This window comes from Grampus griseus (genome assembly GCF_964374135.1).
Source record: "Grampus griseus genome assembly, chromosome: 19".
NCBI classification, from domain to species: Eukaryota; Metazoa; Chordata; class Mammalia; order Artiodactyla; family Delphinidae; genus Grampus; species Grampus griseus.
Window position 1 is genome coordinate 9,985,058 of NC_139013.1, and position 12,985 is coordinate 9,998,042.

The following is a 12,985-nucleotide window of genomic DNA, read 5'->3' on the forward strand; positions in this document are numbered from 1 at the left end:
TCCACACCTGATAACCGGGATGCTGGGAACAGGGAAGGGGCCTGTGCCAGCCCGGGATTCTCACAGCTGGGTGGTCAGTGAGCACAGGCGTTTCGACCCAACAGCTGGTGGCGGCACAGTAAGCCAGGTGGCCCTGCCTCCCCCACTGCGCTCACCAGCCTGGGAGCTCTTCCCCCAGGACCAGACAGGGTCAGGTTGCTGTCAGGAGTGGGAGCTCTAAGCAGGGCTCCACAGAGGGCTCTGTCTCTGGGCTCTGCCAGTACCCACACCCCAACTCTATCCTAACGGAACAACGCTCACTGAGCACCTGCTCTGCGCCTGGAGCTGCACTGGGGACACAGCAGTGGCCAAGACAGCCCAGCCCCGCCCTCCTGGGGCTCAAAGTCCAGTGGGAAGACAGAGATAGGGCAGGGAAGCCTAGGGAAGCTCAGACCCCGAGGGCCGAGCCCAGGCCCAGCAGGAAGAAGACCCCCCGAGCCCCACCCCCCGAGGAATGCAGCACTTTCTAGTCACTGTGATCAAAGTAGGGAGAGCTGGGTCAGGAAGCAAAGATCCCAGGGAACAAAGGGGATTCACAGGACAAGGAGGGAGATGGGGGAAAAGGAGAGGATGGAGGCCTGAGCTGGGGGGCCGGAGGCTGGACACCACTGACATCCTCCACCTCCTCCTGTGACACACCTTGTTGCTGGTGGGGCAGGGGATCAGGTCACCCGCCACAAAGGTAGAAAGGCACACCAAGTTACCAAAACCTGGGCTCTCTTGCCCCACCCCAACCCCCCATGACGAGGAGGAGGTCCTGGCACTCAGTTCCCTAAACGGTGGGGACGACCTATGGACAGAGACAGGGAAACACACACAGTGGGAAAAGACCTCAGACACCACCTTGCTGCACAGAAAGGGCAGTGCCGTGGCCTACCACCCACAGCAAGTCCACAGCAGAAGTGGGTCTGCAACCCCAGACCTGCACTCCCGCACTCCACTGGGCTGGCTAGCTTGGGGGTCTGGCAGACCCGGCAGGGGCGCTCGGTGCCCTCCTCCTCTCTTCAGACTTCCTTTTCTGGCCCTGGGCTACGTGAGGGCGGGGCCCATCTACTACCTGAGGCCCAGCATCCCACTGCGCTTCCTTCTCCACCTACCATACAAGCTCCTGCTCGGGGCCAGGCTCAGTGCCACGTGCTGTGGGCACCAGGGGATACAGTGGCACCGAACCCAACCCACCCCTGCCTTCACGATGCTTACAGTCAAGCGGGCAAGAGAGAACATCCGCAGGCCTGCAGACAAACAGATCGCTGACACCTCCTGGCGGGAATCTATTTAGTGCGCCAGGAAAGAAGGGTTTGCTGGTACCTGAAGGACAAGCTAGAGCTGTGACAGCAAGGCAGGCCTTCCAGGACACGATGTGGGGAGCTCCTCGCATGTAGGAACTGAAAAGAAGCCACGGCACTTGAATCCAGAGAGGACATGGGGAAGGGAGAGCCCAGTCGTGGTCAGCGACGGCGGCGGGGACCGGCCTCCTAAGCTGTTTTAGGGATTCTGCATGGGGTGTGAAAGGCGGTGGGGGGGAAGTGGGCCATTAGTGTGACTGGAAGCTGGGGAGTAACAAGGTCCGCTTTTTCGGGAATGGAGAAGGGGCACGAGAGGGCAGGGAGAGCAGTCAGGACTCCTCCACCTGGCTCACAGCAGAGCGAGGTGGAGGCAAGGAATGAATGAATGCATGGAAGCATGAACAAATGACCCAGTGAACATCTTCCTCGGCCCCTGCTCTCTTTCGGGCCCCGAGGCGCTGGCCTGGGGCACTCGTTGGCAGACCCACTTTGCTCAGAGTCCCTGTGGTGCCTGGGTGTGTTCGGTGGTTTGCCTCCTCCAGGGAGCCAGATGGATAAGATGTCATCCCTCACGGCGCTGCTGAGTCCAGTGAGGGGAGATGGACCCAAACAAATAACAACAGCGTGAGGAGGTGTCACGGGAACCTGGAAGAGCAGAGCAGCACTCTGTGTGGGGACAACCTGCGCGCCAGTGCAGGAAGGCTGAGCACAGGGAACCAGGATCTTGGGTCAGGACCGAGGAGGACAGACACCAGCTTGGGAAGGGCCCCCACCAGGCTCAGGGGCGTGGCCTCTACCCTGTGGTGACGAAGGAGCCCTTGGAGGCTTTTCGGGAGCAGAGGATGAGCCCTGTGCCTTCTGGTTCAAACACGGCTCCTTCCCTTACTATCTGTGTGGCCTTGGCACCCGTGAGCCTCAGCTTTCCCTTCTGGCTGCTGTGAAGAGCTTAGATCACCACCATCGTCATCACCATCCCAAAGCATGACCCTCCGCAGGGTCACTTCCCTGGCGTTTGCTTTCATCTTCCGGCAGTCCCACCCTTCCTCCCTCCCACCAGCCCTGTTGCTCTGAGGAACCCAGTGAGTTCAGCTGGGAAGGTGCTTTGCTTTGCACAAAGGGGAGGGCTGCCCAGAACACGAGCGGCTCTCCCACTACACTGCTGATGGCAGCTGGCAGGAGACTAAGGCTGTGGAGAGACGGAGGGGTGGGCGTGAAGGTGGCACACGAGTCAGACCCCAACGGGTTCCAAGAGGGGCCCGCCCACCCGACTGGGGAGGACATCCCAGCTGGGATCCAACAAGGCCTCCGCAGAATCAGACCACAGGGCTCCCACCCCAGGCTTCCGCTGAAAGGGAGAGGGTGTCAGGCAAGTGACATGAGCCGAACGGCTGCCAGCAGACACTTCCAAGCTGCCACCCCCACCCTGAGGCAACGGCTCCACAGCAGTTGCAGAAAGTAAGGCAGGGGGTGAGAATAACTTTACAGAGTGCCCACTGTGTACCTCCATCCACCGCCGATCCATCCACATGAGGGCCTGCGGAGCGCCAGGCACCACGAGAAGTTCTGGGGACCCAGAGGGAAGCCAAAGCAAGATGGGCTCTGCCTTCGTGGAACTGCCTTCCCGACAGGGGGGGAGACAACCAAAGCATGATGGCTGTCAATCACTCCTGTGGCCACCTGGCCTCGGAACCGCCTTTCTGGAACACGGGACCCCCTCCATCTCTCCCACACCAACTGAAAACGCCAGACCCCAGCCTCCTGTTGCAGCTCTAGCCTGCAAAGCCCCCCGAAGAGGGGGCTGCCCTAACACGAGCAGCACCGGGGCCAGGGTGGGCAGTGACGGTGGCAGCCGGGAAGCGGTGACGTCCAGGACCCAGGGCATTCTCACCAGATCTGCTGGAGTTGGAGTGTGCTCCTGGCTGCGAAGGCCCCGGGCCTGGCTCCTCCCAGAGAGCCAGAAACCTTTGAAATAGACTCCTCGTCTGCCAAAATAGCTTCACGAATGAGCAAATTGTGACACAGGGAGGTTTGGGGACGTGCCTGAATTCCTGCAGCTGCATTCACAGCAGGCAGAGTGCTCGCCTATCCCATCCAGCCCAGGGTCACGGGACGGTCAGCCTGCTCTCAGAGAGGAGGGAGTCCGGGCAGGCTCACGAGGGACACGACCCCATTCAACTCTAACAAGCCCTTACTGAGTGCCCGCAGTAGCTGGTTACTGGGCCAGTCGCTTCCCAAGTTCCGAATAATCGAATCCTCAATCCCCATACAAATGGGGATCCTGAGGCAGAGAAGCTGGGCGACCACCTCAGGGCAGAGCTGGACTGGCACCAGCACGCTCCAAAGCCCGAGCCCCAGGCTGCCTCTCCTGTTACCACCGCTTCACAGATACGGGAACGGGGTCCACTGCCGGCTCCACGGTCTCCTACTGGAAACTCTAGGACCACATATTCTAGAATTCAGAATTTCCTGGCTTTCAGAAAGGTGATAGGATACCTACTACTGAAATATTACGTAAGACCCCCAGCAGGGCCTGGGGCAGATTTTAGAGCTTTCTGGATCCGGGAAGTGGGGGCCCTAAGGGGATTCTACAGGTGAAGCCAGCTGCTGAGGTCACACGGGGGAGGTAGTGTGAGCACCCAAGTGCACAGCGGCCACTGCCCACCACCTCACCCAAGGGCAGGAGGAACTAACGGGGGGCGGGGGGGCTGGAGCTCAGAGACCCAAGGAGAGAACGGATGGGGGAAACTGTCACCTTGGAAGTGTTAGGGAGAACACTGCAATGGCAAAACCTTCTGGGGGAGGGGGAGGTTCAGATAAATCTGGTGAATAAATGAAGAAGTCAAATGTCAGCTACTAGGGGCTTCCCTGGTGGCGCCGTGGTTAAGAATCCACCTGCCAATGCAGAGGACACAGGTTCGAGCCCCGGTCCGGGAAGACCCCACATGCCGCGGAGCAATGAAGCCCGCGTGCCACAACTACTGAGCCTGCGCTCTAGAGCCCACGACCCACAACTACTGAAGCCCGCGCACTTAGAGCCTGTGCTCCGCAACAAGAGAAACCACCGCAATGAGAAGCCCGCGCACCGCAACTAAAAGTAGTCCCCGCTCGCCGCAACTAGAGAAAGCCCGCGCGCAGCAACAAAGACCCAATGCAGCCAAAAATAAATAAATTAATTAATTAATTAAATCTATTTAAAAAAAAAAGTCAGCTACTGGCCAGTGCAGGGCCACATGGAGCCAAGAGCCTACAGGCTCGTGGCCCACGGCTACCTCCCTGGTCCCCAGCCTCGGTCTCATCCTCTTCACGCCACACTCCCAGAAGGTTCTGTTAAAAACAGTAGGCATGCCCCACCTGCTGGCTCCCCGCCACCCTCAGGCTAACACAGCCTACAAAGTCCCACCTGGGTGGTCCCCCCCAGCCTTCTCCAGTCTCACCTGCGACCCTCCTGCAGCCAACTCCAGACCTCCGACTCCAGTAAGGTCAGCTTTTTTCTCTTCCCAGATGCTCCTCACTGGCTCTCTCTGCCTCCAACCCTTCGCACATACTTCCACTGCTCCTCAAGGGGCTAACTCCAGTGATTTCTTCAGGCCTGAGATGGCCCTTCCTCCAGGAAGCCACCTTTGCCCTGCCCGTCAGCCCTCAGCTCTTCCCAGTCAGGGTCCTGGGCACCCCGGTTGGATTAGAACTGTTTACTGTGGGTCTCCCTCACTCAACTGTGACCTCCATGGAGGCGGGGCCGGGCCTGTCTTCTTCCCAGACCCCTAACACTCGCATTCACTAAATGAGAGGCTGCTCACGCATTCGGCCGGGAGGTACTGAGCGCCTACCATGTACCGACACTGTGTAGCACGCGAGGAACTTGGGCCCAGGGTCAGGATAAGGACCCGATGGGGAGGACAGGGAAGCTGCGTGAACCTCCCAGGCCTCCGAAGTTGTCCAAGAACGACGGCGAGCCCCTCCTGAGTGCCAGCCAGCTGGGCCCTTCACTCAGTCTGCTTCTCATCCCTCCACTACCCGGCGAGGCTGGAATCGTCATCTCCGTCTTACAAACGGTCATGGGTTCAGGATGAAGAAACTATACGGCATGCAGAACTGGACGCAGCAAGCTGCCAAAGCCCACGCAGCCGGGACACAGGGGCAAAGAGCGCAGGCCCCGCAGCCAGACTGCCTGGGCTTGAATCCCGGTCCCCGCTGCCTGGCTTTGTGACGACCTCAGGCAAGTGACCTCGCCTCTCTGTGCTTCTATTTCCTCATCTACAAACCGGAAAGAATAGCACCTACCTCCCGGGCAGCTGGGAGATGTAACAGAGATACAGACCCAACCCAGCAATGGGCACGTGGGAGCAGTGAGCGGTGACTGCTAGGGTCACCCGGAGAGCAGGGACTTCGGCCTGGGCCCCTCTACGCTCCACCGCAGCAGGCTGCCCGCCCAAATCACATTTCTGCAGTTCCCGCAAGTCCGACACTTCAATTCGCTCTAAAACAAGTCCATGAGGCCAATCCCGGCCAACCCCCGAACTGAGGTCTGGAAGGCAGCCCTGGGACTGAGTGCTGAGTGGCTGAGCTGAATCAAGGGCCCTCAGCAGAAGGACAGCCAAACCTGGCCGTCAGGGGAGCTTTCTAGAAACACAGATTCCTGGCCTCCATTCCCAGAAGCTGCCTCAGTCACGGCCAGTTCAGCCCGGAGCGCCTGGCTCCATGCTTCTTAATACTTTTGCAGCCAAACGCCTGTGAGAGACAGGAGACGCCTGGCTCCCAGTAACATGCGCTCACACCGCAGACGACCCCCCGGATGACCGTGTGCCGAGCGCCCGCGGTGAGGGGACCCCACGGGGCCCGAGAGCTCCTCCTCGGGGCGCTGAGGGAGAGCCCCGTCCGGGCACAGGCCAGTCAAGTCCTCCCAGAAGCTTTCTCCCAAATGCCACGGCGGCACATGAGATGCGACGGAAAGCCTCACTCTCCTGCCACTCATCACCCCGGCTGGTGCCCCGAGCCCTCCTGGGCGCCAGGCAGAGGTCACAGAGGTGACTCTCGTGGTCTTCGCCCTTGAAGAGGGAAACACGATGAGAAAGCGCAGCGGGTGTAGGAAGGAGGGTGGCCCACCTGAGCCCCAGGGCGCAGAGGGCCCAGCCTGGCGAAGCAGGCGCTCCCCACACAGGCCCGTCCACACAATCGGGTCCCCACGGGGCAGAGGGCCGGGGAGCCGGGCCATTCTACAGAGGGGAGGGGCTCAGGGGGCAGCCGTAATTTGTCGACAGTCACGGCCAGCGGCTGAGAGGCTGCAGGTAATGCTTTGAGCTCGACTCTTGGTGCCCTTGCTGCCTCTCAGGCTGGGGGAGGGCCGAGACAGGCTGATTGAGTTTCAGCTCAGAGAGACCGGGCAACTTGCCCAGAGTCACCCAGCTTGTAACGGGCAGGATCATCCCTGTCAGGGACGTCGGGGCACTCGAGTAGGCCTCTGACGGACAGACAGCAGGGTTCTGACGAGGGAGACGCTAGGGGAGACAGTAATGCACTGAGGGCGCGGGGGGGGGGGGGGGGGGAGGCGAGGCGGGGCGGGGAGGCTGGCAACGACCGGAATAACGAGGGGGACACCCACCGAGTGCTTGCTGTTGACGCTGTTATCTCACTTAATCCTCACCGCCCTGTGAGGAGGTACTAATGTCAGCTGTATTTTATAGAGAGAAAAATCACAGGCAGAGAGAACAATTGCCCAAAATCACACGGCAGAGTCTACGTGCCAACACCAGCAGTAGGAGGTGAGGTTGGGCCCACATGGAAATCTGGGCGAAAGCATCAAAGCCGCCCCCCAAGACCCCACTCCCTCCGCCCCAGCAAGACCACCCACCACTTAGGCTAAAACGAGCCATTAACTAGTAAGAGAGCCTCTTCCCACCACTGACAGGTACCTTCTCACCAGTCCAACCAGTTTCAAGGACTAAATTTGCAGCACGGGTTTCAATGAGAACAAACAGTAAGGCATTTATTTCCATCCTCTCTGATCGTCATTTAAGAACATCATGGCCTGTGTACATATAGCTGTTTCACTTTGTTATAAAGCAGAAACTAACACACCACTGTAAAGCAATTATACTCCAATAAAAATGTTAAAAAAAAAAAAATCGTGGCCACTGTCCCCACCACCCCTCCCCCCTCCCCACCCCAGCCTCGAAGCTTGGGCAGCTAGAGGTGGGCACGTTCCGGCCCCCTGCACCTTGCAGACACCTCCACTTCACATGAGGAACTTCCTGGTGGGCACAACTCCCCTACCCCCACTCCAGGACAGACTCCGCAGGCTGGAGGTCAGGGAGCAGGGAATGAGTCATGGGCGGGACTGGAGGGAGGGGAGACAGCCTCCCAGACCGCAGCCGGCGTCATGTGCTCTCCCGATGCCTGCCTCGCAAACCCCATGTCTTCTCCCCACACGACGTTCAGCTGGGACTGGGGAGACAGCTGAGCCTCAGGTCATTCTTTCAGTTTGGTCTGAAGAGTTCCTGGTACACAACCGGCCCTGGTCCTCAGAGGAGCTGGGAACGCAGGGCCTGCCGCCACGGGACTGGGGGGCGGGGGCGTGCACCAGGCCAGCCCCTCCTCCACCGGCATCCACTTCCACCCCCCACAGGGAGTGGAGCGCACCCTGTGCCCAGCCTGGCAGTACTGAGGCAGCCTCCTCCCCAGCTTCACGTCCCTTCCACTCGCAACCGGCTTGCCACAGAGACCCTGCCTTCCCCACCAGGTCCATGCCCTCCATTCAGATATCCTGGGTGGTCAGCAGGGCAGGGATCACAATTTCACAGATGAGGAGACAGACAAGCTCAGCAAGAATAAGTGCCTTGCTAGGGCCGCAGCATATGCTGCGGCCAGGGCTGGCCTGGAGGCGCACCCCGGCTAGAGGGGCCCCAAGGATGGCCTGGCCTCACCCCTTCCAAAACGGCTGCACACACGCCCCTGGCGTTCATTCAACCACGATAACTGTTGTGTCTTTCGAGAGGCTGGGTAGAAACGAGGACAGACAGTGTCTATTCCCCGATTCCAGCGGGGGAAAGAGACCACCGAAACGAAATAAACGTGCATGGTAACAGGAGATGGCCTTTAGTGCAATGAGAAAATAAGCAGGCCCCTGGCACTGGGGGCAGGCGGGGACACCATGTGACATGGGAGCCAGGGAAGGCCCTTCTGAGTGCTGGGCCGGGTTGACCCTCTGTAGGCCTGAGACCCTCCTGCACCATCTCCCTCCTTCAGATGTCTGGTCTCCAGGAATCCCCCAACACGTGACCTCTGACAGGGCCTGATGGGGCTCTTGCCTTAGGCAGACACCTCCAGAGGCTCCCACCCAGCTGGGCCACCACCTAGTCTCAGTCCCAGCCCTCCTCCACCCCAGTCAGAGGCTGTGTCAGGGCCTAGCTGAGCTCTCCTCCCAGGGCAAGGCCCTGCTGAAAGGGCGCCCTGTGCTGGGGCCCCCAATTCCTCTAGTGGCTGCTTGCTCCCAGCTCCCAGCTCCCAGCTCCTGCACCTCCTGGCCCAGGCAACTTCTCCAACTCTGCGATGGAGAACAGCTTCTGAAGGACCTCTCTTGCAACTCAGATCCGCCAACTCCTCCCTCACCCTTGGCCTTGGGGTCGTGTCACCACAGCAGGCCCCAGAATGACTCCTTCCTCACGCTTCCCACTAGGGCCACAGCTCAAATGACACCCCCTGTGCTTTCCCACAGTTTACAGACCAACTCCAACAGATCTCCTGCCCCTCCTGCAAGTCTCGGCGGCTCCTCCCTGAAGCCCCCAGCCAAGATCCTTGGCTCTCTCAACTAGGCAGTCCCTTGGCCCGACTTGCCACGGCCTGGGGGGCGAGCCTCCACCTCCCTCACTCCCAGGCCAGCCCACCCCTCCACTGTCCTCCTCAGGCACTGCCAGGCCCGCCAAATCCCACCATCCAAACTCACCAACTTCACCAACAACCCCCCCTCTGCCTGGGGCCCAAGATCCCCCAACTGTCAGGTCAGTGGCAACTCCTCTCCCCGGCCCAGACGGACCAACTCTCCCAGCCGAAAATATCGATCCATTTCTCCATGTCATCACCTCTCCACCTCAGACCCACCGACTCCTCCAGAGTGTGAGTCCACACCCGTCCTTGCCGCCCCTCCCTAAACTTCCAGGCATGAGAGACTCCCCCAGCCCGTGCGCTACCACCACCTCCACCCCTTACCGGGGGGCAGACCAGTCAGCGACCATCCTCATCCTCTCAACCCCTCCCAGCCAGACGCCAACTGACCCTCTTTCTCGACATTCTTCCCTCCCCCCCCGGGGGTTCCCCCCCCCAAACTCCTTCACTGCATCTCCACAACTGCCCACAAGAGAAAAAACAACAACAACAAAAACAAAACCGGACTGAATCTGCCTGGATAACAGCAGCTCTTATTATGTGGCAGGAACTTACAAGGACTGTCTTATTTAATCCTCACGACTACTCCACAGTAGAAATTAGCACCTCCATTTGCAGAGAAAGAAACAGGAGGCTTAGAGAGGAAAAATGGCTTCCCCAAAGCCCAACAGCTGGTAACACACAGCTGTTCCCCTTCTGGGAACCTGCAGACCAGAAACTTTCCCCCACTCCCAACCCCTCCCCGCTCCAGAATCTCCAGCTACGCTAACGTCCACAAACGGAACACCTTCCCTTCCCCTTGCCCTGAGCCCACAAATGGACCACCGTTCTGGCCCTCTCCTGGAAGCCTGTGAAGCGGAAACATCCAGGTCCCAGCTCCGTGAACCAACTCCTCTAGGCTGGCCCCTAAAATGACCAGTAGCACCTAACATCTCCCCTAAAATGACCAACAATACCTGCGATTTTATGAAGGCTCACCCTGGCCAATCACTTTGCACACACAATCTTAGTCAGTCCTCTCTGAAACCCTGTGACGTAGTTTTCTCGCCCACTTACAGATGGGAAACGGAGGCTCCGAGGAGTGAGGTACCCAGCCTGAGGTTATGCTTCGGGTACATGGGAGTCAGGATTGAACTGGAGCACCGTCTCATCACCATCCTGCTCTGCCTCTCCAGGTCTTTCCCGCTTCCTGGACTGGATATCATGCTGTAGCCGAGGCCCATTCCAACTCTTCCCTTCCTCAGCCCCAGTCCCCCAAGCCCTCCAACCCAAAAGTGCCCGCCTATTCCTGGGGCCAAGAGCGCAGGGACTGGGCTGGCTCCCAAGGCCAAGAATTTTAAATTAACCACCGTCTCTTTAACAATTAATGGCCAAGATGGCATTTATGGTGGTTCCCCGTGTGTTCAGCTTCCAGTTCCCACGTCTCCCACGCTCACATCAAAGCCACCAATTTCTCCACCGCCCACAGACTAGCAACAGTTCCTCCTCTCTCCCCAGGGCCAACAGACCAACTTCTGTAGAGCCGGGGCCAGGCTGATCCCTCTCTTTGCGGGCTCCATCCCAGCAAGACTGCCAGACCTGGCCAGGACTCAACACTGCCAATCCACCCCTGAAGCAACTTTCCACCTTCCCAGCCCTATGGATAAAACACACTCTTCCAACTGCCCTTTCAGTTTCAACACTGAGCCGACCTTCTCCAGAGGACGTACAGCCCATGGACTTGCTCTCTCTCCCCACACCTCAAGCCACCAAAGTTCTTCAATGCTCTCACCTTCAACTGACCGGCAACTCCAATTCCCCAATGCTTCCTCAGGGGAAAGAGAAAAAAAAAAACACCCTCCTAGAGCCAGGCTCCAAAGTTCCTCTGCTCCTGAGTGACTGACAGTGCTGTGCTTCCCTTTTTTTGGGGGGAGAGGAAAAGGAGGCACGCAGTGACTTTTCTTAAGGCCAAGACTGAATATCTCCTCTATCTTACCCACCCCCAAACTGACCACCAACTCTGCTACTTTTCTGGCAAGTTTGTTTACTTTGACTCCCTTTTCCCAGCCCCAGGATCTACTGACTGGTCTAGAGCCATAATCCAGGTTTATTCCTCTTCCTTCTTTCACCCAAGGAAGTGAACCACATGACCATCCCTTGCCCCGAGGCTTGCAGAACAGCAACTTAACCTTTCTGTCCCCATGGGCCCATCAAACTCCTCCAACTGCCCTTTCAGCGCCAATGTTGACCCACTCTTCCTCCCCTGACCGCTCTATCCTTCTCTGGGGAAACTATAAACTCAAAGGCTACCGCCCTCCTAATCTCCCCAGCCACCAAACTTTCTTTGATTGCTCACCGTTTCAATTCCTAAACAGATCACCTTCAGCGTCCCTTGGGGGGGGTGAGGGGGGGAGTAGCATAAACCAGCTACTTTTCACCTTCCCAACCCAACAGCCACCTCCTCTCTAACACTCTCCAGCTCTAAACTGACGACTGTCTCCTTAAATCATTAGGTGCAACTTATTGAGCTCCACCTCTGTGCTGGGGTCTGCACTGACTCCCAGGTCCCCCACCAGCCCGCCTCCACGCTCCAGCCGTAGCTACCGTGTCTCCACGGGTCTTTGGGTTCCACAGCTCCGGACACGATATCTTCGTCGGACGGGAATGTAACGCGCTTGGCCGCAGCCTTGAGGCGCCCGTCGGCCGGGGGCGATGCGGGGCTGGGAGACGGGGCCTCGGCGGGGGCCTCCTCGGCTTCGCCGTCCGCGCCCGGCTCGGGCGGCACCTCCTGCGGCGGGACCTCCATCGCCGCCGCCACCTCCTCACGGGGGCCCTGGGGACATGCCCCGGGCCCCGGACTTGTCTCTCCGGGCCCTCCCGCCGTCCCGGGGCATGGGCTCAGCCACTGCTTCAGGCGCCGCCTCCGTCCGCTCTCCTGGTCGTCGTAGTCGTCGCCGCCGGGAGCTCGAGCGCGCCTCCCCCGAGCCCGGTGCGCGCCTGCTCGTTCGCAGCCGCACTTTCGTTAAGGGCCGGTGAGCCCGCCGAGTACCCAGAAAAGCAGAAAATCAATTTAAGTTATTTGCAGGTAGAATTGTCTCGTGCTTTGTTAAAGGGGGCAAACAAAAGGCAGAAAGAGCCACAGGAAAAAGAAACGTGAGCAGTGAATCTGCAGAGCCGGAACTGCAGAATATGAGGGGCGGGGCGAGGTGGACGCCGTCTCCCAGAGCAGCGCGCAAGCGCGAACCTGAGCCGCCCCCACCGCGCCTCCCGGCTTTAATCTAGATAACTAATGTTTAGGCTCTCAGATATTCGTCACGAGCTCAGGCACGGAGAAGGGAATGGAGTTGATAGAAATAAAAATATCTGCTTGGTGGGGCTAGGCCAACTGGTAAGGACAGAAGTAAAGAGATGGAGAACTTGAAAGGGAAGGCGACAGAAGCTGTGTTGAATATATGAGTACAGGTGATGGATGCGGACAGAGGGACCATCTGCCTGCAGACGAAGCCAGTCCCCACTTGCTGGTTAGTCTCTAGCCTTCCATTTGCAGACTGCAGCTTCATCAATAACCCTCTGTATTTGGATAGCGTTGTATAAAATACAATTTAAATTTAAAAATTGAAATAGGAGCCCATAAGGAATATTATAGCCCTGATTTAAGTTGTTTAAAAAACTGAACGAAGGAAGAAATGCCAAAAGCAAGGGACCAATCTGCCAACCAAAATACCGGGCGATGGACCAGGTAGATCACGGAGCCAGTAGCGAACTAGCACGAACTCAAGCCACACCCCCACAAGGGCTCGATT

At 58.6% G+C, this 12,985-nt stretch overlaps 1 protein-coding gene across 1 annotated transcript in view; it reads right to left on the bottom strand.

Moving 5' to 3' along the window:
• PPP1R37 (protein phosphatase 1 regulatory subunit 37) overlaps window positions 1-12,112 on the bottom strand; it is a 41,605-nt gene extending 29,493 nt beyond the window's left edge. The window contains exon 1 of the mRNA XM_082676618.1: window positions 11,787-12,112. Within this exon, the coding sequence (XP_082532744.1) occupies window positions 11,787-11,988 (202 nt within the window). The 5' untranslated portion in view covers window positions 11,989-12,112. The remainder of the gene's footprint in view (window positions 1-11,786) is intronic.
• Window positions 12,113-12,985: the final 873 nt, after the last annotated feature.